This window comes from Phyllostomus discolor, chromosome 12 (genome assembly GCF_004126475.2).
Source record: "Phyllostomus discolor isolate MPI-MPIP mPhyDis1 chromosome 12, mPhyDis1.pri.v3, whole genome shotgun sequence".
Classification (NCBI taxonomy): domain Eukaryota; kingdom Metazoa; phylum Chordata; class Mammalia; order Chiroptera; family Phyllostomidae; genus Phyllostomus; species Phyllostomus discolor.
The window spans coordinates 60,270,693-60,296,905 of record NC_040914.2 but is presented as its reverse complement, the minus strand read 5'-3'; the positions used below and the strand labels follow the sequence as shown (position 1 = coordinate 60,296,905).

The 26,213-nt window shown below is 57.1% G+C and overlaps 2 protein-coding genes and 1 long non-coding RNA gene across 12 annotated transcripts; 2 read left to right on the top strand and 1 right to left on the bottom strand.

Moving 5' to 3' along the window:
- The first annotated feature begins 1,309 nt into the window (after positions 1-1,309).
- Positions 1,310-21,339, top strand: ZDHHC1 (zinc finger DHHC-type containing 1). 6 transcript variants are annotated; one of them, XM_036011999.1, is made up of 12 exons: positions 1,312-1,615; positions 8,047-8,093; positions 9,691-9,933; positions 14,192-14,367; positions 16,148-16,249; positions 16,628-16,752; positions 16,853-17,011; positions 17,228-17,382; positions 20,154-20,236; positions 20,487-20,580; positions 20,721-20,736; positions 20,845-21,339. In XM_036011999.1, exons 3-12 carry the CDS (start codon positions 9,691-9,693, stop codon positions 21,135-21,137), a joined length of 1,446 nt encoding a protein of 481 aa, XP_035867892.1. In that variant the 5' UTR covers positions 1,312-1,615; positions 8,047-8,093; the 3' UTR covers positions 21,138-21,339. The 6 variants fall into 6 exon arrangements, with proteins under 6 accessions (XP_035867894.1, XP_035867893.1, XP_035867895.1 ...); XM_028501702.2 differs by having other exon boundaries at positions 1,313-1,615; positions 17,270-17,382; XM_036012000.1 differs by lacking the exon at positions 20,721-20,736 and having other exon boundaries at positions 1,311-1,615.
- LOC118497502 lies at positions 12,307-15,653 on the bottom strand. The gene is made up of 2 exons (XR_004900027.1): positions 15,569-15,653; positions 12,307-12,855 (listed from the first exon to the last, which is right to left on the bottom strand). It is a non-coding gene; the product is annotated as an uncharacterized LOC118497502 (long non-coding RNA).
- TPPP3 (tubulin polymerization promoting protein family member 3) lies at positions 20,767-25,969 on the top strand. Of its 5 annotated transcripts, none has more exons than XM_036012006.1 (4): positions 20,767-20,789; positions 24,848-25,041; positions 25,156-25,309; positions 25,425-25,969. In XM_036012006.1, the coding sequence occupies exons 2-4, from the start codon at positions 24,854-24,856 to the stop codon at positions 25,611-25,613; spliced, it is 531 nt and encodes a 176-aa protein (XP_035867899.1). In that variant the 5' UTR covers positions 20,767-20,789; positions 24,848-24,853; the 3' UTR covers positions 25,614-25,969. The 5 variants fall into 5 exon arrangements, with proteins under 5 accessions (XP_035867899.1, XP_028357507.1, XP_028357505.1 ...); XM_028501706.2 differs by lacking the exon at positions 20,767-20,789 and adding an exon at positions 22,207-22,359; XM_028501704.2 differs by lacking the exon at positions 20,767-20,789 and adding an exon at positions 22,214-22,369.
- Positions 25,970-26,213: the final 244 nt, after the last annotated feature.

The window sequence follows — 26,213 nt, the reverse complement described above, 5'->3', positions numbered from 1 at the left end:
CTCTCCCTGTGGGCATACATGAGCTCACTCTCCACCTTGATTTCTGGGTTACTGTCTCTGTTTGACCCTAAGTTCTCCATTCCACATAGGAGCTGAGGGGCAATCTTGTATTTCTGAGGCCAGAGTAGGCACTGACACATACTCCACATCAAGTTGGAGTTTATCAGCCCTGGAAACATGACTTTCAATCATAGAGAGATAGTCACTTGCACAAGACTTTCAACTGGCATGCAATAGAGCAGTTGTTGAGCAGAGATGTTAGAGATTGGGATGTTGTGAGCAGGTAACCAGCCGGATGCTGAACAACTTTAGAACCTTGGAGATATGGATTCGGTGGCTGGTGGAAAACAAAGGCTCTTCGGTTTTTTGTTTGTTTGTTTGTTTACCTGAGTTCATGGCTTTCAGGGAAACCAGGTCCACAGGGAGGTCCACAGGCAGGGAGAGAGAAGAGAGTCCACAGGCCCTGGACCAGAGGACACAGGTGCCTCCCGTGTCAGCCCCCAGGGAGGCTTAGGCTATGGCCTTGGTGCCCCAGAGGGTACTTTTCAGACTGTTTAAACAAGTTTTCTTTTTTGGACTTGATTTATTTTTTGGACAGAGGGAAAGGGAGAAAGAGAGGTAGAGAAACCTCAGTGTATGAGAGAAACATGGTTGTCTCTTGCGCGCAACCCAGGCATGTGCCCTGACTGGGAATTGAACCAAGATGAACCCGTGACTTTCAATTCTCAGGCTGGAGCTCAGCTCACTGAGCCACATCAGCCAGGGCACTTTTCAGCCTGTTTATTGCTATAGGTGCTCCTGATCCTTGGAATAACCTGGGTAAGAGGAGCTCAGGGTAGACCAAGATTGAATTTCCCACCAGCCTTGAAGATGGGGGCTCCCCATAGGATTTATGCTTGATTTATAGGAAATAAAGGAAGGAGGTATTTTGCACAACACATTTTAAGCTCTTATACTTCACACTGTATAGTATGGGGCACCTGCATATTTATTTATTTATTTGCTTAGCTCTATCGTCCCCTTAGCAGGGGTCTCATGGGTGGTCTCCACAGTATACCCAGTGCCCTGCACAGCCTCATTAAAATGTGCAGGAATATCCCTGAAAATGGTGGTCTCGGTAGAAACTGGAAGAGGGTGGTTTTGGAACAAGTTTTAGGGTTTCGAGAAGACAAACTGTGGATTGGAGTGGTGGGAGAATGAGTTTTCTAGCAGAAACGCTGTAAAGGAACGGTGAACCGGCCGGCTCAGCCGGGGTGCAGGCGCGAAGTGAGGCAGCGCGGTTTGGCCGCTGTGGGGCGCCGTAGCTCGCGCCGTTGCCACGGGAACGGGTCCAGCGCCGGACGAGGCCCAGCCAGCCTCGGCCCGGCCCGGCTGTACAGCCATCATACCCCTGGATCCGGAGCCCTAGGACTAGCCGTCCTAATCTCCGCCGCACAGCTCGGGATGGGGCTCCGCTCCGGGGTGCGCCCCCGCCCGTTCCCGGGGGCCGTCCGGGCCGCGAGGGTCTGAAGCGCGGCCGCCCGGGGAAGGGGGGCGTGTGGACGGCCAGGCGCGAGGGCTGAACCTCTGGGAGACCTTGGCGGGGCCGATCTGGCTCGGCCTAAATGACGCGCAGGTGAGGAGCTACCGCCGCGGTATTCTCACCTCGAAGCCTGGCCTGAGCCACCAGGCTGCGGCTGTCACCACCCAGCAGTGTTCTGCCTCGCTTGGGCCTGGAGCCCGCGGCCTTGGCCGCAGGGACCCGTCAGAGCGCGGGGCTCCCTTCTAGTATTTACCAGGCTCACAGATCTGCATTGAGTGCCTACTGTGTGGCAGGGGAGGGGCCACGGGGGGCAACAAACAGCCAATCTCCAGACCCCATGGAGGGCGGGGGCGGGGGTGAACAGGTCCCAGATACATGACTGAAGTGATTTGAGGTGGGGATAAGGGCTCGGGAGGTGAAATGGAAGAAGGTGGCCGAGGAGGGTCTGTTGTCAAAGTTGACTGAAGCTACGAGCTGAAGGTTGGAAAGGAGCCAGCATCGTGAGCAGGGGAGGGGTGTCTCTGGAAGAATGAAAGGCAAATGCAAAGGTCTGGAGTCAGCCAAGTACTATGGTGAGGGAGCCCTGGAGGATGTGGGGGGAGATTCAACTTTGTTCTAGCAGGAGGAGGAAACCGTTGAAGAGTTTTGATGAAGTTTCAAGTTTTGAAAAGCTCACCTCGCTCTGGTTGCTGTGGGCACGACCGGGCACACCAGGAAGTCAGTTGAGGGTCATCCTGGTTCTGCCAGTCTCCTTGTGCCTCCCAGGTGAACTTGCGCAGTCTTTCTGAGCTTCGGTGTCCTTACTCATCAGTGAAAGGGGGGTGTTGCCCTGCACGGTGTTTCTAAGAGAGAAAGTGAGGGCCCAGCTACCCCTGAGGCCAGTGTCTGGAGAGGTCTCTGAGAACAGATTGAAATGATAGGATGTAACTCAAGAGAGTGGCGAGGGTTTTAATAAGTGAATTCCTTCAAAGCACTTAAGGCAGTGCCTGGCACCAAAGTGACCCCTACATGCTAGTGGTGGTTATTATCATCGAAGCGCTGTGGGGGAGCAATCGTGGAGGCTTGGATTAAGGTGATGGCGGTGGAGATGGTAAGAAGTGGCTTAGCTTCCCTCACGGAAGGAGAGGCGGCTTTAGAAGTGGATGGAGGGTGGTCCCTGCTTTTGTGGAACTGGTGGTTCACCGTGGGGGACGGGTTTATAAACAGATAATCTTCATAAGATGGAATAAAAGCAACATTGGTGCTTAATTAACCAGTTTTTTTCCCCTTTTGTTTTTCTTACTTTGTTCTGTCACAACTTTGTTCTTAATGACTGTTTCTTGGCGGGTGGTCTTCAGGGCTTGCTCCCTATAATCAAGTGAGTTGATTTCCTGGTTAAAGTCAACAACCCTTGCCTCCACTCACTGGCCATGGTTCTGCTCCCTGTCACTCCGTCCTCGTCCCCAGTTTGTGGCCATTGCTTCTGGAGGAGAATGGCGCAGAAAATGTTTGCAGGCCACATCAACTCGGGAATGACGGAGGTTCCCAGCTCCCCTTGCCACAGCATTGGACCCCTGCACATTGTCGAAGGGAGAAGCCCAGCCTCCCCTGAGGCCGGTGCCTGGGGGGCAGGTCTATGAGAACGGCTGGGAGCTCCAGTTTATTTTCTGGGAGTTGTGGTGGTGTACATCTCTTAGTCAGACTAGAGCACCTTCTAGAATTTTAAGGCCACAGACTTCTCTGGGACCTGCGGGGAATTTTAATCAACAAAGGACTTGCCCCCAAAAGTTCTTTTTAAAGACTTTTTACGCTGTAAAACAGGGCACCCTGCCCTCCTTTAGGTGGTTAAATTGGGCATCTGTTAACTCTTGGTGAAAATTATTTCCAAAGCAGATCCCGGGAGAAAAACAGTTACCTTATTTAGAAATATCCATAGAAAACCTCTTGCACAGCAACCATAAACCCTCTTGCTAAACCAAGAGAGGCCGGGAGCATCTTTTCTGTGGTGTGTGCCTTCCCTTTGGGTTCGGAGCTGCGTGGGCTCCTGACCAAGGACTAGAACAAGGTCCCTCCCAGCATCTCCTTCCTTGCGCTGCCTGGTTGTCTGGCTCCGGCTTGGACAAGACCCCAGCGGCCTGTGGGGAGCTCTGCAGCGCTTGCTCACGGCCCTTTAGCTGGACGAGTCGGAACTGCTCTCGAGATGGAGAAAACGCTGAACTGAAACCGAGCACTCGCGTTGCCCGGTTGTCAGGCAGGAGCTCCTTGTTTGTTTGGCGGAGTACAGGCCCTGGCTCACACGAGCACATTCGGTCCTCACGGCCTGCTCGTGGGGCCAGCAGGGCAAAAGGTGACACCGTGCAATTATTTATTATTTGACAGTTTTTCCCCCCCAAAAGCAGTGTATGCATGTGGCTAAAAAAAAAAAAAAAGTAAACAGTACCACGGAGTACACAGTAAAAGCAAATCTCTTTCTCACCCCCAGACACTAGATCTCCTTCCCAAAGGCTGACCCTCTGTTCACATCCTTGTGTTTCCTTCCAGAGGGAACCCGCACACACGGGGACACAGATGTCTGGCCACCGCCTCTGTGTTTGCTCTCACGGTAGCACGCTCCACAGCCACCGCACACCTTGCTTTTCCACTTACCTGTCATTCCCTCCTCCCTGTTTTTAATGTGGAGTCGAGTACTGTTGTGTGGATGTGCCATGGTTTGTTTGTATTGTTTTTTGTCCTTTGTTATTACAAACAAGACTCAGTGTGTCTTTGTACACTTTGTGAGTGTGTGTCTGGGATACATCTATACAAATGTGGGCCTGAGGGTGCGTGTGTTCTAAAGCTTGGTAAGCATTGCCTTCGAGCTAAATGTGTTTGAAAGGTGGGAGAAGGAGAAACCCAGAGTGGTTCTGTGACATTGGCGCCCCCTGCCCGGGTTCCTCAACCTGTGAGCTGCAGTGCAGGGTCCAGAACCAGGCTCTGTCTCTGGGCTTAGCCCTTCAAACCTTGCTCCAACCCGCCCCCACCCCACTGCCCCACCGCCCCATTGGCGGCTCAGGTCTCTGGGCCGTCCAAGCCTCTCCTCTGACTCCGTCCCTCCTCTGACCCTCCCTCCCCATCCAGTGGCCTCTCTCCACAAGCTCCCTTTGGTAGTTGAGTTGGTGGAAATCGCTTGTGTAAATCCTCAGCCATCTTGCAGGAGTCCCGCAGTGCCCTCCCCAGGGCTGGTACTTGCCCTCAGTTCGCTTCTTTGGACAACTCTGTGCCTGAACTTCAGAATCACATTCCTCGCTGTTTTTCCCATTGGAGTGGAGGTGGTGAGGGGAAAGTGGATCAGTCATGCAACTATTCTACAGTTGCCTGTTTTACAGTTCTCATAAAGAACTTGAAATGTTAAGATTCCCCTTCCAGGTAGCCCAGCCTTATTTGGAAATGCTATTTCAGGCTTTTAGCAGTTGAATGTTAACATGAACAGATTATTGTCATCCTGGCAACGGGCTTCACCTTGTTGGGACAGGGCGGGGGGTTGGTCCTGAATGACCCCTAAGCCTGCCTTAGATGGCAGGCGGGTCCTTAGCTTACCAAGGTGACAGCTGCCTTTGGCGCTAACATTCCATGGGGCCTCTTCCCTCTTGCCTTCCCTCTGTCTCTGCCAGCTTGACTCTGCGGTTTGTTCCGTGGCAGCAGAAGGTACGTGAAGAGTCTTACCAAGGCCTGCGTATCTCTCGGCTGCCAAAGATGCAGCTGGGGACTCAGTGGGCGGGAGGGAGCGTGTGGACTTGACTTCCACCTCCCAGCCACCTCCTCCCAGTGTACAGGGCTGCTGGCTGCAGTGGTGTCACCGCCCCACACACCTTTTCCCCTCCTGCTCGTGCTCACTCCCCCACAAAGTCAACGCTTTGCGACTAGAAAGCTTTCCAGCCCTGGCTGGTGTGGCTTAGTGGATTGAGCTCCGGCCTGTGAACCAAAGGGTCGCTGGTTTGACTCCCGGGCAGGGCACATGCCTGAGTTGTGGGCTGGGGCCTGTGGGAAGCAACCTATCTCTTGTGCATTGATGTGTCTCTCTCTTTCTCTCTAAAAACAAATAATTTTTTTTAAAAAAGAGAAAGCTTTCCAAAACTCCTATCACCTTTCTGTCATTCTCCTGCTTTACACTTCCTGTGACTCCCTGTGGCTCTTTCAATAGTGCCCACTTCCTCACCTGGCCCCCTGGGATCTAACCCTGCAGCTCCCCAGGGCCTGCCTCTCTCTCCCTCTCGCTCTCTCTCTCCTTTCCTCTCCTCTCCACCCTTGCCTGCTCACCTTGCCCTCAGACCCTTGCAAAGCTGCTAAAATACCCCTTCGCCCATTGCCCTGATGTCTGTTTGGGTCCCCAGAGAGCAAGCCCCTGAGGGCAGGAGCCTGGTCTCACCTGTGTTTACATCCTCAGTGCACATAGGGGGCCAGGCCCCCCATATGTGCTGGTTGGGCCAAGGTGTGAGTGTGCAGGCTGGTCACACTGTCCAGGAGCAGAGCCACGGACCTTTCACTCTGGCCTCCTTGAGAAGTGCTGAGAGGGGAGGAGGGGCCAGAGTGACCCTGGGTCAGGTGACAGTGCTTGGTCCCATTTTGGATTCTCTCTGACCTCCCAGTTTTTTTGATCAAAATCTTTTGGGCCAAAAGGATGTGTGGTTACCAGCTCTACAAGGGAAAATGTCATCAGTTAAGAGCTGGCCAGCCCAGGCTTTGGGGCAGGTGACGTGTCTCCTGACTGGATGGGGTATCTAGACTTCTGCCCCAGCTGCAAGGGACTCAGACCTACCAGCACTGTCCCCTCATCCACGGTCTCACCCGGGTACCTCTCTGGGCCAGGGTGCCCTGGTTTCGAGTCGGAGCCACCCGAGAGGCTGTTTGCGTAGGCTCCTGGCCTCAGATGGTACCTCCTGCTGCCTCAGGTGTCTGGCTGCCGCAGGATGCGGGTGCCTGTGGTAACTGTGAGGCCACTCCGGGCAGCAGGGGCATGTCAGCCTTGTACCTCTGCTTCTTTCTTTAGAAAGTCCCTCAAGGTGTAGGGCTGTTAAGGTGGGAGATGGCAAACAGAAAGCTAGGACTGCCCTGGCTGGTGTGGCTCAGTGGATTGAGCGTGGGCTGCGAACCGAGGGGTCACTGGTTCAATTCCCCATCAGCGTATATGCCTGGGATGTGGGCCAGGTCCCCAGTGGGGGCCGCATGAGAGGCAACCCTGGCATACACTGATATTTCTCTCCCTCTCTTTCTCCCTCCCTTCTCCTCTCTCTAAAAATAAATAAATAAAATCTTTTAAAAAGAAAAGAAAAGAAAGCCAGGACTTAGGGACCCTAGTTTGTAGGTTCCCTTAAAGTTACTGCCCTGGTGATGATGTCACCAGATAAGCGATGTGCAAGCCTGGGGGTTTGCCCCTCCTCCAAGCAGAACCATCGGCTGAACTGTATTCACTGGGTTTGAGCTGGTCACCTTTGACTATTTCCAGAAATCAAGGACAAAACTATTTTTTTTAGAGATTGATTGATTTATATTTTTTTTTTAGAGAGAGGGGAAGGGAGAGAGAAAGAGAGGGAAAGAAACATCAATATGTGGTTACCTCTCATGCACCCCCTTCTGGGGACCTGGCCTGTAACCCAGGCATGTGCCCTGACTGGGAATTGAACCAGCGCCCCTTTGACCCACAGGCCGGCACTCAACCACTGAGCCACACCAGCCAGGGCCAAGGATAAAAATTTCCTACCACTGGGGACATCCAAAAGAGAGCGATGCCAGCTTTTTAGTCACCTTTGATTGAAGGTGAGAGGGTTAGAATGGCGACCCCACGGCCCAGCTCCTGTGACACTGTGTTCCTTGGGACCACTGCTGTAAGAAAGCTACTTCCACCAACCCCGTCACTTTGGCCTTACACCTCATAGAATGCCAGATATCAGGTGCCTCAGTCTGCAGGGGTGAGGACAGCCCACCCGAAGGGCTATTTTAAGGGTGGTTCTGATGCCTACCATTTAGGGAGCATTTCTGTGGCAGGCTTCTCCTGCAGTGTCGCTGATCTGTCCGCGGCCCGTGGTAGGCAACCCTGATCCCGTTTTTCAGAGGAAGAAACTCAGGGCACTCGGCTAGCAGGTGCTGAGCCGGGACTTGAACCTAGATCTTTGGCCTCCAAAGCTGGAGCCCTTTTCTTGCCCTTTGCTGCTGCTTATTGAAGACAAAGCCAATGACCCGAGGATTCCAGTTGAGTCCCTGGAAGAAAAGTAGGGTCATCTCATTTAGCCTTGAGATGAGGCTACTCGGAAGTGGCTGCAGATATGCCAGGCTTGGCTTTCAGGAGGCCCTGAGCCTCGGGTGGGATGAGTGTTCAGTAGTTAGGCTAACAGCCAGTGGGCAGGGGCGCTGGGGCGGAGGAGGCGTGGGTGCGTGGTGTCTGTGGGGAGCCGGGAGCTGTGGGTGCGTGCTGGCTGTGCACACTGGAGGCAGGGCGGACGGGGCCAGATGGCTTCGGGCGGGCCGGGGCTCCACACCATTTACCGTGCCCACATTTCCTTTTATTGCAGATGTTCTCCAGTCAGCAAACATTCACTGAGTACCTTCTGTGTACAAGGTATGTTCTGGGTCCTTGGGGGAGGGCATGTAGGGAGCAGAGGTGAATGAATCACAGTGTATTTACTGCCCTTAGGGGAAGCTGGAGAAACAGGGCGGCAGGGGGTGCAAACACACAGGTGTGGCAGTGTTCCAAATGGCAAAGCAACTTGCTCGGTAAGACTGAGCATGAGGGCCCTGGCTCCACTTGGAGTACCCCCGGCCCAGGAGACGCTTTCAGTGGGCCTAGGCTCAAGTTCCATTTGCTGGGCTGAGAAGTGAGGCAGGCACATAGGCATGGACTCCCAAGAGTCCAGCTGCCAGGGCTTTGTCCCCAGCTCTTGGCCTTCCCTCCAAGAACTCCAAGTGGGCCTCCCTCTCCGATATGGTGCTGCCTGTCCAGGCTCTAGTCCCGTCTCAGGCCCAGAAGATACTAGGGGGCCTGGGGCTCTTCTTCCTGTAATGACAGGCCCACCCTGCCTGCCCTGCCTCTGACTTTGGCCACTAGGCCAGCTCTTGGGCCTAAGGATGGCTGTGTGGTAGTGCTGCCATCTGGTGGCCGGTTCTGGCCAAGGCCTGGCCTTCCCTGAGCTCCCTCAGGTCAGCCCACCTTTCACCTTTCCTTATTTTATTTTATTTATTTTCAGAGAGAGGGGGAGGGAGGGAGAAAGAGAGGGCAAGAAACATCCATGAAACATCCATGTACGAGAGAAGAGAGAAACCAGTACAAGAGAGAAACCGATCACAGTAATCGGTTGCCTCTTGCACACCCCAACTAGAGACCTGGCCCACAACCCAAGCAGGCATGGGCCCTGACAGGGAATTGAACCTGAGACCTTTCAGTTTGCAGGCTGGTGCTCAATCTACTGAGCCACACCAGCCAGGGCCAGCCCACCGTTCTGCGCTCAGTGCACCAGGCCCAGATTTCACTTGGAGGAGCATGACCATTTCCTCTGCTGGAGGGAACCCAGGAGGAACCCTCCCCTTGCTCTTGTGTGCTGGCTCCTCCCCAGCCAAGAATCCTCAGCAGCTCTTCTGAGGCACAGGGGAGACTCCTTGGTCCTCCCTGCCCTAAAGGGATCACACGCTTGCCCGGGGGCAGAGGGCAGATTCCCCTTCGGAACAACTCCACTCCCTGGTTCCCTTAGCAAATGGTAAGGGGGCCCTCTCTGACACTTGCCTTTGGGCCACAGGACAGAGGTGACTAATCGTAACAGAATCAGCATGTGTTCTCATCGCTCTGGCCCCGGCCCGATATTGTTACCAGATGAGAACATGTCTTACTGGGTTTAACTTTGATGGCTGTGGAGACAGAACACTTGGAGTAACAGGCAGCCCCACTGTGTCCTGAGTAAACCCTGGACCCTGCTACCTTGCACTGGCCAGGGCCGGGGCCACAGCTGGCTCTGGGGCTTTGAGACCACACTCCACTACCACATTCCCCCACTGCTCGGCCTCATCATGCTAGGGCACCGGGTTCCCCTGCAGAGTAGCTGGGAGGTGGTTTTACACCCCAGCCTGCTTCCCCCACTGCTGAAAGCTGGCTGTAGGCATGGGCTCCAGGCTCCAGCCCAGGCCTCCTCAGGCTAATCCTGCCTCTGCTCTTTCTTCCTCTGGAGATGAACATCTGCAACAAGCCCTCCAACAAGACAGCCCCTGAGAAGAGTGTGTGGACAGCACCCTCGCAGGCCAGCGGACCCTCCCCGGAGCTGCAGGGCCAGCGGTCACGCCGGAATGGGTGGAGCTGGCCCCCTCACCCGCTCCAGATTGTGGCCTGGCTGCTGTACCTCTTCTTCGCTGTGATCGGCTTTGGGGTCCTTGTCCCCCTCCTGCCTCACAACTGGGTGCCCGCTGGCTATGCTGTATCCTTGGGAGAGTGTCGGGCTCGTGCAGGGGATTGTGGGGGCAGTGGATGGAGAACATGGCAGAGGCCTGAGGGTGGGCTCCAGAGCCTCAGGCAGCACGGGCAGGTGCTGTCCCTCCCAGGGTGGGCGAGGGGACCAGGTGCCTCCCTGCCTGGCCTCTAGCCTCCATGTGGCCCCTCTGCCCGATGTGGTGACCCTCCAGACTAAGGTCCCTGGGAGCATTCAAGCCCCACAACAGGAAGGAATCCCATCAACCAGGGTACCACTTGAAGGCTCTCTTTAGGTTAATTGTGTCCAGAGCTCAATAAGGAATAAGTTAGAGTAATTATTTCATTTATGAAAGAATTTTTCACTTTTCAAAAAGGGCCATAGAATTCTTGTACATAGTAAGGTTTCTGGTACATTTAAAATGTGGTTTTATTTTGGACAGGTTATTATGCTATACTCATTGATTTTGTAAATCCTGCCCTTTTAGGGTAAGGTTGAATTGACAGGAGGGGATAAAAGTGCCCTGGAGGCTCCTGGGAACAATGACAAACAGGAACCTGCAGGAGCCTAGCGCTGCGACTGCAGAGGACCAGGCTGCAAGGCTCAGAAATAGGATCGCAGGGGACGGTCACGTGCCCCGCCCAGAGGGCGCCCATGCGCATGCGCCCTGGCGTGTGTGGTTCCTGGAGACGATTCTCAGGGAGCAGAGCTCGGGCAAACTGTAGGCTCGCAGGGATGAACTTGAATGCGTCGGACCTAGAGTCAGCAGCAGAGCTTGGTCCCAGCTCAGCCCTTTCAGTGCTACCCGAGGCTGAGCAGCTTCTGCCAGCTCTTTGGGTCTCAGCTGTCTGACAGGAAGAGTCCTGCCTGCTTTCCAGGGTGGGGACAGGGAGCACGCGAGGACGTGTGTCTGGGCTCCAGAGCGCACGAGCCTTAATTGTGAGCATACTGTCTTGTATGGGGCACGGGGCACGTGGCAGAAATAACAGAGCGCTGGGCTGGTGAGTGACGAGGGCAAGTGTGTGGAGAAGGGACTCCAGAGAAGGCTGCCACCCTCGGGCACCAGCGGTATTGCTGGGGGACTTCCTGGGCCTCGCCAGCTCCGTAAGTGGGGAACTGGACTTTCCCTGAGGTAGCCAGTAGGTCTTAGTCAAGGGTATTAACTAGAATGCTTCGTGGGATTTTCTTCTCGGGATGTGGAACGGGCACACCCCTCACTCAGGAGCAGCTGGGCGTGTGCCATGTGGTCTGAAGTGAGTGCAATCGGAACAAGTAACAGGAGACGAGGAACCCGTCACTTTCTGAGCACTTTCATGTGCCAAGCCTGTGCCGACCCCTGTACCGGGATTATCTTATTTGACCCTCAATAGTTTGAAGGTATCCCTCCCACTCTACTAAGAAATTGGGGCCCAGAGAGATTAAGTGACTCCCCGAGGTCACACAGCTGGTACCTAGCGAGGCCAGCAGCGATCCTCAGGCACCGGGGCGGTTCGAGGGTTTTGCCCTCACCACATTCACTGCTTTGGGCGATGTGGCGGCCCACAGAACCACCAGGTCTGGCACCCCATCCAGGCCTGCATGGCTCTCCTTCCTTCCGTCAAAGCCACCGTCCTTCTGCGGGCTCCCGCAGGGGAGGTAGGGCAACGATAGGTACCCAGTACCCACCTCGGGCCTGGATTTGGCCTGGGACCTAGGGTTGCAAAGCTTAGCAAGAGAGACCCCGGGTGCTCAGCCTCCCACTGGGGGAAGCCTTGTAGACCAGGGATGGTCCTGTGGTGAGTGTGGGGTTACGGCTCCTAGAGGATACTGCATGCGGATGCAGGAGGTGGGCCACCAGACCAGCATCGCCACCGGCCCAGACTCATGCCAGCTGTCCACAGCGTCCCCCCTCACCAGCGCCTAACCCACCTGTCCTGTTGCTCTCAACTCCGCCCCTTATCTGCATCACCTGTATCCAGTCCGTCATCCAGTCCTGTTGATTTTACCTCCTAAATGGCCATTGAATCGCCCTCTTTTCCCCACTGCCATCCGCCTCTCTTTTCTCTAGGACCATTGCCTTGCCTAACCTGCCTCCCGACATGCGCTCTCACCCTGGCCAGTCCGCCTGGGTCCCTGCAGCCACACTGCCCTCCCAAAAAGCAGATATGACGAAGTTGCTCCCCAGCTACATACCCTCTAATGGCTCTTTTTCTGCCTTGAGGGATGAGGGTCCAGACGCTCAAGGCTGTGTTCTGGCCTCTGCTTGTCTCACCAGCCCCTTATACTATGTCCTCCGTTGTTCTCTGCCATGCCCCCGGCCTCTCCCTGCAAGCCCCTGGCCTCTCTCTCCCCCCCGAACACCCAGCTAGGTCAGGGGTCAAGAACTGACATCCCACAAACCAGTTTGGCATACAGATTTTTAAAATTTTGAGGGATGATTAACACACAAAAGAACAGATCTTAAATGTTCTTTTGGCAGGTGGGTTTTAAAAAATTATTTCCTTGTCAACATTTAAAAAATAAGAGGCCTCACATAAAAATCCAGATTTCTGGTTCCTTTAGAAAAGCCAGAATTTGGTGACATGGACCCTGGTTCCTTTGGGGGGCCGGGGCCTCAATCTCGGATGGCAGCCCTGGGCTGAGCCGGAGTCGCCCCTCTGGTTGGGACTCTGCTTGCCCCCAGTAACGAGCCAGGGCCCCCTTCCGCCTTACGTTACCTGCCAGGTCCTTGTTACCCATTCCTCTTCAAGTCTCAGCTGAGATGATACTTTCTCAGGGAAGCTTTCTGGGTCCCTTCAGGCTAGCTGAGGTCACACAAACTCACACAGCCCCATGAACTTTCTTCATTGTGATCAACCCATCGTTTGATGAACGTTTGCGTTTCCCTGCAGACTGCAGGCTCCCGGGGGCTAGGGACCATGTCTGTCTCGCTCCTGCTACGCCCCTCAGTGCCTGGCGTAGAGAAGGACCTTGTGAACAGTTGAATGAATGAACCAGGTTGTGGGGGCGGGAGAAGTGCTGGAACAGGTTGGAAACGGAATGCCTGCCCACATTCAACATGTCGGAAGAGAGGCTGGAATGGGGAGGAGTAGTGGTTGCTGATACCAGCAGGGTTTGAGGGGAGCCGAAGCGTAAGGGGCCTGGGCACTGAGCTGAGAGTAAACTCTAGCGTGAGGGCCATTGGAAGCCAGTGTAGAGGGCAAGGCTTTAGGTTGAAGCTCTTCAAAGCTCACTTTGGGACCAAGTGAAGGGCAGACTCAAGGAGACTGAGAGAGGAGGAGCAGAGTCGGGAGGCTGTGGAACAGCCCAGGCAAGAGGTAAAGGCCTGACCCACAGCCAGGGCCAGAGAGGGGTTTTGGTGGGTCACAGGGTTGTCTCCTTCAACTATGTACTGCACATCAGGGTGGAGCCTGGCCTGTGTGCACATATGGGGAAATTTGGAGGAGGAGGACGAAGGGAGGAAAGGAGGTTGGACAGCTGGTGGATGGAAGATGAATGATGGAGGGATGATGTTTTTGCCTGGCTAGCAAGAGGGTAAATGAATGGATGGTTGGCTGCCTGGGTGGACCCTGTTGGTGAGTTTTTAAACAGTTAGACTTTACAGCACGTTGTCAGCCTACTCATCTCCAGCATTTGGTGCAATCACCGAGCAGATAGGTCCTGGAAGAGCTGTGTTTCAGCTCCAGGAATTAGACATGCTGTCTCTGGTCAGGGCCTGCACGCGTCAGGACGTCCCAGATGCTCAGCCCCAGGGGTCCAAGTACCTGGACTCCAGGTCAGGGAGGCAGTGGGTGCGTGAGGCCCTGTCTGCAGTGATTGTCCATCGGGCCCAGCTACTGAGAAAGGATGGCTTTTTCCCTCTCAGAACAGACTTCCTGTGAGAGCAAGACAAACAAGCTTAGGGCTTATATTTTGGGTCCCTTGACCTTAGAGGATGGTCTCTTTCAGTCTCACTTCTCATTTTGGAATCTGAAACCAAATCAGAATTGGAGGTCAGACCAGCCAGGGCCTGTGCCAAGCCTGGGACAGTGAGGCCACGGGCCTGTGTTCAGCCCCTCGGCAGCTGCGGGCGGTGCTGGCCTGTGAGCTCTGTTGCCAGATGGCTGCTGTCCTCCTCCATCGGGGGCTGGGTGCGCTGGAGAGGGCTGACAAGGAGGAAGGGGGTGGCACCGGCTAAGAGTCTCTTGATGAGGGAGTCACATGGAGGTGGAGAACAGTTCTCCGGCCACAGGAAGCAGGGGTGGGCTCCCCGCTGGCAGTGTGTGAAGTGAACCTTTAACCTGTGGAGTGTATGGGCGCCATCTTTGCCGGCCACCTCGTGGTGCACCTGACTGCCGTCTCCATCGATCCAGCAGATGCCAACGTACGGGACAAGAGCTATGCAGGGCCCCTGCCCATCTTCAACCGCAGCCAACATGCACACGTCATTGAAGACCTGCACTGCAATTTGTGCGACGTGGATGTGTGAGTGCTGACGTGGACCGAGGGCGTGTGTGGGCGATGAGTGTGCCTGGGGACCTGTCTGCGGGAGCCCGAGGCAGAGAGGGGAGGGGCATGCCCAGGGCTTCACAGCCATCCTAACAACACATGCGTTTTTTTTTAAATAAAGATTTTATTTATTTATCTTTTAGAGAGGGAAGGGAGGGAGAAAGAGAGAGAGAAACATCGATGTGGGGTTGCCGGGGGCCATGGCCTGCAACCCAGGCATGTGCCCTGACTGGGAATTGAACCTGCGACACTTTGGTTCTCAGCCACACATGTGTTTTATACAGTCAAAAATCTTGATTGAGTGACAGAGAACTGGGTGAAGGAGAAGGTAAGGAGAAGGTGATTGGAAACAGAAGATGAGGAACAGCATTTCCAACAGTAAAAGTAGGAAACAGTTGGCATGACCCCACACTCACAAACATTTCTGATGAATAACATTGCCAGTCACCACCCCCCACCCCAATCTCACAAGCGTTCCCAGATAGGGACAAGGAGGGGAGTTGACACTTGAGTGCTTCCCGTGTGCCAAGTGCTCATGAACAACCACCGCAGGGTGGGCAGCATCTTTCTCCACAGAGGAGGAAGAGCCCAAAGCTCAGAAAGGCTGAAAGGCCTGCCTGAGGTCATATGGCTATTGGGCAACAGAGCCAGAGTCACTGCCAGCCTGCCCAGTGCCTGAACCGATACGGTTTACCCACGAGGACTCTGAGGCCCACAGAGGCCAGGTGACTTGCTCCTGCTCCACACTCCTAGTGGGCAGACGAGTCCATGCAGAGCCCATACCCCCTTGGCTGGTCCAGACTTCCTCCCTAGAGCCCTTCCCCGCTCCTAGAGCTTCCTGTCTCCCAGCCTCAGGTGGAGGATTGGGCATGGGCGTGTGGTCCAAGGGCAACTCCACGCCTCTGATCTGAAGACACAGGCAGCCTGTTGGAGAAGGGTCTGTGCAGAGGACCGAGGGAGAGCCCATAGCATTAGTAAGGTGCTCAGGACTTCGGCATCCGACCGTCCTTCCCTTTGCTAGGCGCCAGTCAGCGTGGTGCTCCTCAGTGGGTGCTCTGGCAGTTGCTGCCCACTCCAGCACTCCGTCCAGCTCTGGGGGAGGGCTCCCCACTCTCCCACACTCGGTTGGGCTTCCCCAGTCCCTCGCTGGAGATTCCTATTCCTGATGTGACCTCACCTGATCTTTGGTGAACTGCCCCACGTTCACCCGGGTGTCATCTTGCTTGTCTTCCTTTGACGCCCTTTGGATGAGCCCCGACAAGCTGAGGTTTTCTGGAAGAATGCCAGCATACGGTCCCGTAGACTTGCAGGGAAACGGGCACTGGAAAAATGGAGATGTCTGGAAGAGCAACGCAGGCCCTGCACCCAGCAGCCTTGCTCTGTTCTGCATCCTGGCCCCACACCTGCATCGTCTCCTGGTTCAGCACAGGGGTCCTTGCGTGAAAGGGAAGTCCCATTTCCGTTTCACACCACCGTCACCTGGCGCACAGCTCCCAAGTGGGAGGATGTAATGCCCCCTACCCGTTCTGCCTCTGGGTCCCCAGCTCTTCAGAAACACTGGCTCCTCCAGGTGCCTTGCTTACCCAGTGCCAGCAGAGGGCGCGCACGCTCCCTGGCATGGAGCTCGGTGGTCCCTGGGAGGTGCTGGTGGATAATCCGCTCCAGGCCTAGGACTCTCACTGCTCCAGCCAACCGCTGCAGCGGCCAAGGGGAGGACGAGCGGGCCAATCGCACTGTTCCTCCTCCCCTCCCGCAGGAGTGCTCGCTCTAAGCACTGCAGTGCCTGCAACAAGTGTGTGTGCGGCTTCGACCACCACTGCAAGTGGCTCAACAACTGTGTGGGCGAAAGGAACTACTGGTGAGAGCGGACACAGGCTGAACGGGTGCCTGGGCATGTGTGGGTCTGAGTGTGAGTCAGGCCACTGAGACTGCAGTGGGGTGGGGTGGGGACAGGGTCTGTGGAGGAGCTGGGTGCTGGTGTGCATCTGTGTGCCCCTGATGGCTGCCTCCTGGGGCTGCTGAGGGTAGGTTTGGGGTCTTCCCTCTGCTGGACCAGGGAAAAGTGGGGACCTGGGGGGTGGCCCCCATCTTTGCCATTGCCCTAAGTTGGGTGAGGAGTTGGGCCTGTGGGATCAGAGGCCTCACTCCCCATCCCAACCATGGGTCCTTCTGAGCGCTGGGCCCTTTACCCAGCTGGAGCACCTGGGTGCTGACAGCTGCCCACGGCTGGGCCCAGGCTCTTTCTACACAGTGTGGCATCTGCTTTACTGGGTGTCCTACTCCTCGTGCTGGTGGCCATTTATGTCTTCGTGGAGTTCTTTGTCAATCCCATGAGGCTGCGTACCAACCACCACTTTGAAGGTCAGTCTGGGCTCCAGGCCTGCACCCACCCTTCAGTCCCGGGCCTGTTCTGGTCACTGGTCACAGCCCCAGCTAAGCACAGGCTGCCTGCGCCTCACAGTCGTGAAGAACCACACCGATGTGTGGTTCGTGTTCCTGCCTGCCGCCCCCGTGGAGACCCAGGCTCCTGCTATCCTGGCCCTGGCTGCCCTGCTCATCATTCTGGGCTCGCTGTCCACAGCCCTGCTCGGCCACCTGCTCTGCTTCCACATTTATCTCAGTAAGTGCCCTCCCCAACCCCCGGCACACTTGCCTTGCAGGGGGTAGGGGCTCCTAGGCTGCGGGGAGGTGCCAGTTGGGCTGTAGAGCCCTGAAGCCATGCCCCTTCCCGCTGTTGGCTCTCTATGGTGGCCTGTCTCACTCCATGACTTAGTGTGTATGGGGACAGTGGTTTCAGCCTGGGACCTGGGACCCTCCCTCACCTCCTGAATGCCAGGGTCCCCTTTCCACTGCACTGAGCCCTGTCCTCACCCCTCAGTGTGGCACAAGCTCACCACCTACGAGTACGTCGTGCAGCATCGTCCACCACAGGAGGCGAGGGGGGCCCACAGGCAGCTCGAGTCATGTCCCCCCAAGATGCGGTCCATTCAGGTACAGAAGTGGCCCAGAGGGCTGAGGGGGTGGGAGATGGGCACCGGGGGGCGGGCTGTGCAGATCGCAGCCAGTGATGAGCAACGGCAAACGGAAGCAGGTCTGGAACAGCAGCTGGGGTAGGGGTGCCGGGTAGCAGGGCTGAAGCCAAGCCCGTACTGAGCACATGCCTGCTTGCTCAAGTGTGGGCCCAGCACAAAGGAGCCCTGCATTTCCCTGACCCTGTGCTTGCACCGGTCTGTGCTCCAAGCATGTGCTGGAGGGTCGGGAACGTGGGAGCCCAGAACCGGGCAGGTTGGAGCTTTGGGGGAAGAGAGGGATGGACCAGTGACTGGGTCAGCAGTTATCTCCACCTATACCCTGAGCCCTTATACGCTATTTAATCCTTAAACTAGCCCACGAGGCAGGTAATGTGGCCACGTCCATGTTGCAGATGAGCACACTGAGGTCAAGAGAGGTTAAACAGAAGCTGGGTCTGGGAAGAGTTAAGGTCTTGACACTCTGAAGCAGGAACCCTCCAACCCAGGCTAGGGCCTGGCCAGCCCAGCTGCTGCCCAGCCTATCCCCATTCCCACGCCCCATGGCTTCCTGAGGTCAGCAGCTGAGGGGAGGGGAGGCCCAGTACTCAGAGCCCCCAGGGACTGGGAAGGCAGGGGGCCCAGGCAGGTCCTTGCTGGGAAGGCTGAGCCCTAGATCCCAAGTCCTCATGGCAACTAGACACAAACACAGGCTGGTGGGCGGGTTGGGAGAGGGTTCGGGACCCTGCCTCTCCCGTTCTCATTGCTGGGGGCAGGCCAGGCCACCAGGGCTGGGGCAGTGGTGGCGATTGGTGGAGACTCCCTGCCTCACCACTGTGTGCCTGCCCTGGTGCTGGGCACTAACCCTATGTGAGCCAGCACTGTGGCAGCCATCCTGGGGCCTGGGCATCATCCCCATCTCCGCTTCACAGAGGAGTCTGAGGCTCCAGCAGCACAGCGGTGCCCACTGAGGCAGGGCTAGCCCTGGGATGTCCCAGCTCCAGAGCTCTGGGCCCCTGCCCTGTAGTCACGACCTGCCTAGACTTTGAAGCCAGATGTGCCAGCAGCAAGGACAGTTAGCATCATCTGTGAAAGACCTGAGGGAGGCCTTCCCAGTGGGTGTGCAGGAGGGAGAGCAGAGGCTGAGAGGAGCCACAGTACCACTCAAGAATGTGCACGTGTCGAGGACCTCCCTCAGAGGATCCTCGGGACAGCTGTGGTGAGGGGAGGAGGATTTGAGTCGGACACCCTGGTGACACCCTCAGACTTCCCCAGCCGGCTAGGGCCTAGTCCTGTCCCATTCTGGCCCCTCGGGCTTCTGGGACCATCCCCTCTGGTTACCAGCTTCCTGCGCCCAACCCTTCTGGAGTCCAGGGACATCAGGGCAGGCTTTGCCCCTCTCTGCTAGGCCTTGGAGGGGTGCTAGGTTCACAATGGGGAAAGATGTGGAAGGAGGATTACCTTGAGGTCCCAGTCCTTGTGGCTGGCCTCAGACCCCTTCCTCTTTCCCAGGGTTCCTCTGCTTAGGCTGGCACCCCACACTCTTACCCCAAGGGCCAGCCTGGGCAGAGGTTGGACGTGCAGCTTGCTGAGGCTTCAATCTCTGCATTTGTGCAGCCTGCCTGTGGCCAGCTAGGCTCTGTCCCCTAGATCTGTCAGTGCTCCAGGCAGCCTCCCCACCCCCACCCTGAGCAGGAATGCGGAAGGGGCCCCACTCTGGAGCCGTTGCCCCCAAACATAGCCTTGTTTTAGAGACCGTGTGTGCTGTTACATTGTCGTCTCTGCATTAGTCAGGACGCCTGGGTCTCCATGGAAACAGCTGTGGAGCAAGCGACAGCTGTCCCAGTGCCTTCCCCTTCCTCCCACCCCCCTCCCACCCCGTGGGGCGGGGCCTTGTCATGGTCCTGGCCACGCCCCACATCCTTGGCACCAGGCCTTGCCAGGCTGCCTTTTCCTGGCTTTTGTTTCCTCACCTGCAGTCCGCATGGGCACGCAGCTGGAGCACGTCCTGCCTGCTGGGGTGCAGGCCTAGGTCACTCCTGTGACATCCCAACTTCAGGCCCCTCCGCTTTCAGTCTCTGCAACAAACAGGGTTGCTGTTAGGATCAGCTTCTAAACAAGACAGAATTCACCCATAAGCCTGGTCCTGGATGGGGTCCTGGTGCTGTTTTTTTCTACCACTCCACTGCCTTCCCTTCCTGGTTAGGGGTGGGGGGAGGCCGAGCATTCCCCAGCAGCCAAGGCTGTGGTTGGTACTCTGAGAATTCAGCTTGGCGGGAACTGTGGAGCCATGCACACAACCTTGGGTGCATGCCTGGCTTGTGCACAGCCGGCTGCACCATGTCTCCGCTGGGGAAAAAATCGGTTTAGAGACTGGAGTCTTGGGAGGGGCTAGGAGCTCAAGAGGGCAGATCTGGGCACCTCTTCCCGTCACCACCCTCGTCTAGAGCAGCTCTTGATGATGCATTGGACCCATGAGGCTGGGGGGCTTCCTGGAGGAAGAGTTTGACTAGATGAAATGAGGTCTGTGGGGATGGGGTGAGGTCCAGAAATGAGTGTTTTAAGCTTCGTCCTGCAAAGGGGTTTTTCCAGCGGAGCTGGGGAGCCTGGAGGAAAACAGCAGACCTCTGCACCCAGACCTCTCACAGAGGCCTGGTTGGAGGGTGTTATGTCCAGGACTGGGTGGTCTCAGGACCTGTAAGACCCTGGGTCCACACCTGGCAGCCCAGCCCCCCTTACCCCCACCTTCCCCAGGGGACAGACTTCTACATGCGGACCTTCAGTCACGTGCGTCCAGAGCCCCCTGGCCAGGCCAGGCCTGCCGCAGTGAATGCCAAGTGAGTGTGATCTGGACATGTGCCATCTGGGCATCTCCCATGGGCATGGCAGGGCCATCTGAGGTGGGAGAAAGGGGGCAGGCCAATGCCAAGACCAAAGCAAGGGTCTGGATCCAGCTCACCCTGGCTTTGGGCAGATGAATACCCCTTTGTTGTCTGCTAGGGAGGGAGGCTTATTTGAGGACCTCCATCTGGGTGGGATTTGCGGGATTATCCATATTCAGAGTTTACCTTCCCACTTCACCCTCAGTTCCTCCCCATTCCTTGCCACCAGCGGCCAAGAGGAGCCTCCACCACCCTCTTCCCCAGAGATTCTCACTCTGCCCCCTGGGATCCGACCCCAGGTACTGGGTACTGTGCTGGGCCCCCTGCCCCGGGGTGGAAGGGGATGGGAACGAAGCCTCCGCTCTGCCTCACTCCTCTGCCTCCTTTGATGATGAGGGACCTGGGGAAGGGGCACTCAGGCTCCCTGCTGTCTCTGCAGAAAAAGAGGAAGCCGGGTGAGGGCCCTTCCTGACTGGATCCTGCACCGGGAGCTCCGAGGGAAGGAAAGGTAGGGGCCCGAGAGTGTCGCGGTCCCTAGTCTCACGTTTCCATCCACCCCGCAGGGCCCCAGGCCCCGGGCCACGGCTCCAGCTCTTCGTCGGATTCTGCCAGCGCTAGCCCGGTACACGCTGCCGGCCCTGCAGGCACCTACCGCTCGGCGTCAGCCGAGTCCATGGACGAGATTCCCGTGGCTCAGACGCGCCTGGGCAGCGCCGCCCTGGCGGTTCCTGGAGGCAGGGGCGGAGAACCCGGGCTGGCGCTGCAGACACTGCAGGCACAGCTGCCTGCTGTTTTCGTGAGTCCGAGCAGCGGTGAGCCCGGGGCACCGGGCGGCCCGGAGGCTGGCCTGGCTTAGCTGGGCCGAGAGGCAGGAGGGCCGAGGAGGAGCGGCCGGCCGGGCCGACCCGACTCTCTCTATGCAACACCCCCACCCTCACAGAACGAGTGCACTTTAGGAGCCCCTACTGCCGGCAGGATCGGCCCCCCTCCCCCACGACTCAGCAATACCTGCCCCACTGGCCATGATGCTCCAATAAACTTTTTTATGCTTTTGTGGACTTACTGCAAACTTTTTGAATAGCAAGGGCCGTAGGCCCTCTTGGAGTTGGACCATTGCCCGCCAGCCTAGGGGCCGAGGATGGGGTGGGCCCCCTTATAGTATGCGGCCACCCAGATTGTCATATGGAGGTGAACGAGGACCCGGGGTGCGCAGGCACAAAGCTCCTGGTTAGAAAAGATCCTAGAAGGCTGCGTGGAGGAGGCTATGTTTTGTTAAGATAAGCGTTTTCACTTGGAGACCAGAGAGGAAGCAGGCTTTGCGTGCGGGAGGCAGCAGAGAGCAGAGACCTGGGAGGTTCAGGAGCTTTATCCTGGCGAAGGATGGGGCCGTGGGTGTACCAGGACGCCGGGACTGGGCACTCTTGATTTGCCCATTGTCCCCTCTCCCCAGTGCTCCTGAATTGTGACCCGGGGATGCCACACGTTAATTGGCGAGCCATAGTCTTGAGCCAGCTATAGCCTCCACTACCCACTGGCGCAGAGGGAAGCGATCCTCCTATTCTCTGCCCCGCCCCTCACCCTCCCGGCCTCCCCCCTTCCCCCCTCCTTCAGCTGTGGCTCTGGGAAGCTGGCTGTCTGTAGGAGGCGGAGGCCTCGAACTTAGGGTGGAGCACAGAATGGGGGGCTGCTTTCCCATTAGGAAGCCATGGGGACCTCCAGCGCTGCAGAGGGCTGATCGCCCGGGCGGCGGAGGCCTCAGAGCTGCCCAGGAAGCGAAAGGAGGCGGCAATCTTGGCAGCTCTGCCCACGCGAATCTCCTAGCGTCGATGGGGCGGGGTCCGGTGGGTGGAGCCAGCCTGACCTTGGTCACTCTCCCGCTGAGACAGCCCCGGGGGTGGGACTCGCCGTCTCTATGGAGACCGAGAAACAGGGGATAATACTGCAGAGCCGCCTGAGCTGCAGTCCCGCCCAGGAGCCGGCAGGGAGCAGAGCTGCAGAGCCGCCCGGTCTCCCGCGTCCGTGGGTCCATTCTTGTGTCCTTCTGTCCGTCGAACGCGGGCTGCAGGAGCAGCCACGAGGTAGAAGTCGGTAGGAGAACCCCGGCGCCGACCACCCTAAACAGTATCCTGCATGATAAGGAAGAGGGGTGGGGGTGGGAGCCGCCCGGAAGGGGTCCCAACCCTGGAGGGTACCGAGCTCAAGACGCCAGCTGAGCGCCCTGCCCTGGGACCTAGCGTTCCATTCCCACCCCCACCTTCTTGCTGGGCTGATTGATGACTCCAGCTGTCCCAGCGGGAGCAAGCTGGTGGCCCTGGGCGTGGCTGCTCCATCCATGGCCTGCAGGCCCCTGGGACTACAGCCTGTGACCTGGCTCTATCTGATCAGCCCCGAAATTACCAAGAATGCATCTTCCCACAGAAAGGAGTGAACACTGGATGCAGGAGCCTGCCAGTCTCTAGGACCAGCATCCTGTGGCATGGAAGCTCCCCTAGGCTCTAAACTCCATGAGCAAGTGCTAGGTCTCTAGGGTCCTTGATGGGAGGCTGCAGTGTAGGGAGAGGGAAGTTTAGTGCAGTGTGCACTGGGATTATGGACAGAGTCACTGCAAAGTGACAGCTGTGGGTGCTCCCAGTTCCAGAAACTAGGACTTAGAGGTGGGTGAGTGTGGTCACTGGCCAGTGGTAGCAGAAGAGTGGGTAGTTGGTAGAGGCCGAGGCCACGGTCATTGGAGGCTCTAGTATAAAGGGCAGAGGTATAAGATGGTTGCTGAAGACATGACTGGTTGGGAGGCTGTAGTGGAGGAGGTGGGTGTGCTCAGGGAGGTCTCAACGCAGGGGGTGTCCCAACATAGTACCTAGGAGTCTGGAAAATGCAGGTCTGGGGGTGCAGACACTGGGGGGCTTCAGTGCAGGGCTGAGTGTGTGGCCAGATGATTGTGGATGTACAAACAAGGTTGGGGGCATATGGGTGTGGTTGGGGCTGAGGGTGTGTGGAAGGAGAGTGAGGTGTAAGGCTCTGGTTAGGGGTCTCAGGAAGGGCTGTGGGTGCATGGATGGAGCAGCTACAGTGCAGGGCCGAGGGTGTGGTCAGGGAGGCATCAGCGCTGGGTTGTTCCAGCGCAGCACTGTGGGTGTGGTCAGAGGACTGCAGGGGGACTGTGGGGGTGGGGGGCACCCTTCCATGCAGGGCTGAGCATGTTTCTGGGGAAGTCTTCAGTACAGGGCTGTTAGTATATATGTCAAAGATGGATGCTGAAAGAATGGTCCAAGCCCTGTCTCGGGGCAGCTGGTGGGAGCAGGGGACTGTAGGAAGGTCTGAGAGGAGCACTTCAGGGGGGCGGGCTGTGGGTGTGGTGAGGGAGGTTTGAGTACCAGGGGAAGGATGTGATCAGGGGGAATAAGGCCGGGGGGGTGGCGGGCCAGGGCTGAGTGCCTATGGCTATGGGAGTGTGGACTGGTGTGGCGGTGCTCAGGGTATGGCCAAGGGGTCTCAGTGGAGGGCTGATGGTGTTGGGGAAGTGTGCTTTGGTGCAGGGTGTAGGCGTGAGGATCACAGGGCCAAGGCCATAGTCCTCCTCATCAACATGCATCTGGGGGCTTATAACTCTACAACCCTTACCCTAGGCTAGTCCCCCAATCTCCTGCTCCTCCTCCATTCCACAGACTGGGAGGTTACAGTCCCAGTGGGTGGCAAGGGACCAGGAAGCCATGGCTGTGCCCCAGGTGCTGGGAGTGCTAGCGTGCCCCACCCGTGGGTCCCTGTTCCCCAGCCCAACCCAGCCCAGCAGCAATGGGAGCTTCTCCCTGAGCCACTCTGACACCATCCTGCCCTTAGCAACATTCTCCAAGTAGCACCACCCTCCCTTAGCAACCGTCTCCAGGCTTCACAAACTGTGGCCAGGCCAGCCCCAGGCTCCCGCTCCCCTCATGTTTTTGTTTAACAGCAAATAGTAACAAGGTCCTGGCTGGGCCAGCTGCACCCCTGCCTAGGGCATGCACCCTTGCCTGTGCTCTGGCGCCCTTCTCGCCCAGGGCTGGGTCTTGATGGGCCCTCATGACCCTGACAAACACTGTCCTGACTAAATACCTGCCCAACTAGCAGCCTAGCCTGGCCCTGACCCAGCTTGGCATGGAACTCCCAGGGAGGGAGGGAGGCCTGCTCTGCCACTCTCACTTCTACCCAAGCAGGCTTTGTGCCAGGGCCACACAAAGCCATGATCCCAGCTGCTGCCCTCACAGTCTTTCGGGACAGGGCCACTCTGTTCCCAGTCTGGTGTGGGCATCATGATTTCATCTTCTGAACTCCACTCCAAGCCAGGGGCAGCATTAAGCAACAGGACCTTTCTTCTTGGGGCTCTTTCTCAGGGCTTGGGGGCCCATGGAGACAGTGAGTGCTGGCCCCTCTCTGCAGGCAGCCCCCGCCCCAGCTCTCAGCTCTTGAGGGTATGTATACCCTGAGTGCCCCCAACTCAGACCTTGCAGGTTTTGAGGTAGTAGCAGTGATATTCTGTGCCTTGGGGGTGGGGGAGCAGCTTGACTCAGAGGTGACTGAGGTGGGTCCCTATAGGGTGGCATGGCAGCGAGCACGGACGTGGCTGGGCTGGAGGAGAGCTTCCGCAAGTTTGCCATCCATGGTGACCCCAAGGCCAGTGGGCAAGAGATGAATGGCAAGAACTGGGCCAAGCTGTGCAAGGACTGCAAGGTGGCTGACGGAAAGGCTGTGACAGGGACCGACGTCGACATCGTCTTCTCCAAAGTCAAGTGAGCCCCAGGCAGTCTCTGCTTCTGATGTTCTCAGAAGGTGGGAGTTGAGGGGCTGGAAGCAGGGAGGACATCGGGAAGGGGGGAAACTCACAGTGCCCACATACCTGGCAGGGGGAAGTCTGCTCGGGTCATCAACTATGAGGAGTTCAAGAAGGCCCTGGAAGAGCTGGCACCCAAGCGATTCAAGGGGAAGAGCAAGGAGGAGGCCTTCGATGCCATCTGCCAGTTGGTAGCAGGCAAGGAACCAGCCAATGTGGGCGTCACCGTAAGTGCCCTGCTGGTCTCAGGGAGATACTGAGGGGCATGTGGGGAATCTCAGCTGGGGCGGGAAGGGCTGGGCTCCCTAACCAGGTACTCCTGGGGGCACTCTGTCCAAACAGAAAGCAAAAACAGGGGGAGCTGTGGAACGGCTGACCGACACAAGCAAGTACACCGGCTCCCACAAGGAACGCTTCGACGAGAGCGGCAAGGGCAAGGGCATTGCTGGGCGGCAGGACATCCTTGATGACAGTGGCTATGTGAGTGCCTACAAGAATGCAGGCACCTATGATGCCAAGGTGAAGAAGTGAGGCCTGGGAAGAGCCCCCCAGTATGGCAGCCCCATCCAGAGGCTAAGGCCTGGTCTAAGGGGTTCGTGGAACAAGAGAGCCTGGTCCCTTTCCTGCTGGAACTGCCATCCAGAGCTTCCTGCCCAGCCCCACTGGGACAGCCCACCAGGTCTCTGACCCAGACTGCTCGGTGTCCCCTTCCCCTTTCCTCCATGACTTCTGTCCCTCTAGGGACAGTCTGTGCCTATAGCCTCACCGCCCCAACCTAGCCCCGGGCATGGCTAAAACCCCTGACTGCTTGCCTCATATTTAAGCTGCTGCTCTGGCCAAGTGCCTAATTCTTACCCAGACCTCAATAAAGACACCTTTTGTATCAACATGGCCCGGTCACATATATGACAATGAGGATGATGATATTCACACCCCTCTGACCCCTCAGTGTCACCACCTACCTGCCTGTGACATTGTTGATCCTCTCACTGGCAGCCCAGAAAAAGACACACAGGTCCCTTCCATCAGCACAGAGCCGGACTGCCTGAGGATGCTCCTTAGGGGAAAGCACAGCCTTCTACCTGAAGCCTGACCCAGAGTCCTGGCACCACAGCTTGCCTTCCTGCAGTC